The sequence below is a fragment of the Muntiacus reevesi genome, chromosome 4 (assembly GCF_963930625.1).
Source record: "Muntiacus reevesi chromosome 4, mMunRee1.1, whole genome shotgun sequence".
NCBI classification, from domain to species: domain Eukaryota; kingdom Metazoa; phylum Chordata; class Mammalia; order Artiodactyla; family Cervidae; genus Muntiacus; species Muntiacus reevesi.
The window spans coordinates 59,453,882-59,456,714 of NC_089252.1; the positions used below are offsets into that span (position 1 = coordinate 59,453,882).

A 2,833-nucleotide genomic window follows, 5' to 3' on the forward strand; every position below is an offset into this window, starting at 1 on the left:
CTCAATAGAGAGATTTTACACCAAAAACTAAATACATTTCCTAAGAAATTTAACAATCATAAAAATATATTTTAAACAAAATAGTATGAACCAGGAAATTATGAAAATCTTAAAAGTGTGCTTTAATCATTAGAAGCATTCTCAGAATAAACACTTTCATCATGTCCAATGTATTAGAACTGTGGAGAAATTTACTACAATTAAATAGTCACACATGACTTTCCTGGAAAGAGCAAATCTTCAGGGAAAATAGGTAATATGTTTCCCTGCTGCCTGCCTTATTTTCATTTTCTGATCCAGAGCTTTTTCATGGCATTTTGCATCTCTCCATTTCTCAGAGTATAGATTAGAGGGTTCAACATAGGGGTCATAATGGTGTAAAACACAGCCAAGGATTTATCAATGGGTAAGGTGGAAGGAGGTCTCACATACATAAAAGTACAGGGCACAAAGAAGAGGAGCACAACAGTGATGTGGGAGCCGCAGGTGGATAAGGCTTTGCGTCTCCCTTCCTGACTAAGATTCTTCAGGGAGTGCAGGATGACCCCATAGGAGATGAGTAAGAAAATAAAGATGACCACACAGATTGCTCCATCATTGAAAACCACAATGAGGCCAATAATGTAGGTGTCAGTGCAGGCCAGTTTTAACAAAGGGTACATGTCACACATAAAGTGGTCAATGACATTGGGGCCACAGAAGGGAAGATTGTAAGCTAAGAGTAGTTGAACTACTGCATGTAAAAACCCACCAACCCAGGCCAACAGCAGCAGCAGAACACATAGCCGCTGATTCATGATTGTCAAATAATGCAAGGGTTTGCAGATGGCCACGTAGCGGTCATAGGCCATGACCACCAGGAGTAAAATCTCAGCACCACCAAATAAGTGCTCTGTAAAAAGCTGGGCCATGCAAGCTTGGAGCGGAATGGTTTTCTTCTCACACAATAAGTCTATAATCATATTTGGAGTGATGGTAGTTGAATAAACAGCATCCATAAACGATAAGTAGCCAAGAAAGAAGTACATAGGGGCATCCAGGGTTGGACTAATCACCACAGTCATGACAATGAGTAGGTTGCCCATCATTGTCACAATATAGATAAGCAAGAACACAACAAACAATATTTTCTGACCCTGGGGGCTCTGAGTGAGTCCTACAAGGATAAACTCAGTTACATTGTTCCTTTGTTCCATAGATTCTTCTCTATATTTTATTTCAGAGTTCAGGACAGAATTACTTGTAAATATAATTATTACTGGCAAATTCTTGAAATCTGAAGATAATTTGTTTATTCATTCAAGCGATTGTTATCATGCTCCAGTACTTTAAGACATCATAAGATGAGACTGATTAAAACATCATCCATAACCTCAACAATCTTATACACTAATGGAGAGGCAAGTCATTAAAAGACATGTGTGGGAAAAGAACACATAATTAAATAAATTAATTGCCACAACTACCTTCCCATCTGGAAGCTAATAAAATTGTATGTATAATTAATACCTTACTTAAAAACAAAAATTGATAAAAATCTAATAAGAAAATTAAGGCACAATTTGTTCCATATTTACATTCTGGTTAATAAAGGAAATGACTTTCTACATCCCCAGGATGCAGGATGCTGCTTAAGCAATCATTGAAATCCCAAATAGATAGATTTGACAATTTCAAAAATTTTTAAGGATTTAGGAAAATACCATTATGTAGACAGATGAAGGCAATTTGTGGAAATGATTTATATTTTAGAGTATATACACAGAGGTAATACCTAAAACAGACAAATATCTCTGATCAATTAATAAATAAAGTATATAAATAAAATATTAAAGAAAAATATAAACAATTGGAGAAGAATACATTTATATGGCCAACAAATATATGATAGGATGCTGAAACTCACCTGTGAACAGAAAAAATAAGAATCGAAGTAACACTGTGCTTACTACAATATTATCTTGAAGTTGTGAAGACCACTCAAGGTATAAAGATGCTACATCATCCTCTAATTTTTAAGAGATCAATAAATAATGCCTAGAGGACATATCAGTTAAACCTATCATGAGATTCAGAAATAACTGCCCATTAAAATATCCCCAGGTAGATATACTCAAAATGAATTTATAAGAATATTTGATGTTAGAGAAGGTAAATTTATTCTGAATCTTTATGATATGAAAATATCCAAATGAGTTTTACTGTATTAAATCAATCTTCACATATTTTAGTAGTCACAAAGTATCCCTAAAATGTCTGATTAAGACAAACACATAGAAAACATTTTAAAAGACTGAATTCTCACATCACCAGCAAACTCTTGCAAAGTGTAAAGCCTAATTAAGAGACGAGCGCATAAATACACTTCCTGGGTTACCTGCATGAGATCTTCCTTTGATTTACGTTCTGTTCTCTGATGCTTTCTCTCTTGTCCTTCAGGCACTGATTCTATCACCAAGAACAAAGAAAGTATGATAAATGCAGCATCGCTGGACATTGATTGTTTCCATTAGGCAAACTTGTTCCAGGCTTGTAGGAAATCCAATTCAATTCAGTCATTCAGAAAAATATTGCCTTTCAAATTGTTGCAAATTTGAAAATGAATATGAATACTGTGTTACATAAGGAACTCTGAATCTTGATTGTGAACAGAAAACCAAAATACTCATTGTTCACAGGATTTGTCCTGATAACAAACGAAAGTTAAATCGACATTTTGGTTTTAGAGAAAACTCCAAATTGTGTATGACTGTTTACATTAAAATCTTGCTGCTCATGTTTTATACAATTAAAATTGAAATTGTGAAATTGACTTTACAACACTTCGATTTTC

At 34.3% G+C, this 2,833-nt stretch overlaps 1 protein-coding gene across 1 annotated transcript; it reads right to left on the reverse strand.

Moving 5' to 3' along the window:
- Positions 1–284: 284 nt before the first annotated feature.
- Positions 285–1,199, reverse strand: LOC136167700 (olfactory receptor 4A15-like). The gene has a single exon (XM_065935211.1). The coding sequence runs from the start codon at positions 1,194–1,196 to the stop codon at positions 285–287; it is 912 nt and encodes a 303-aa protein (XP_065791283.1). The 5' UTR covers positions 1,197–1,199.
- Between the last annotated feature and the right edge of the window lie 1,634 nt (positions 1,200–2,833).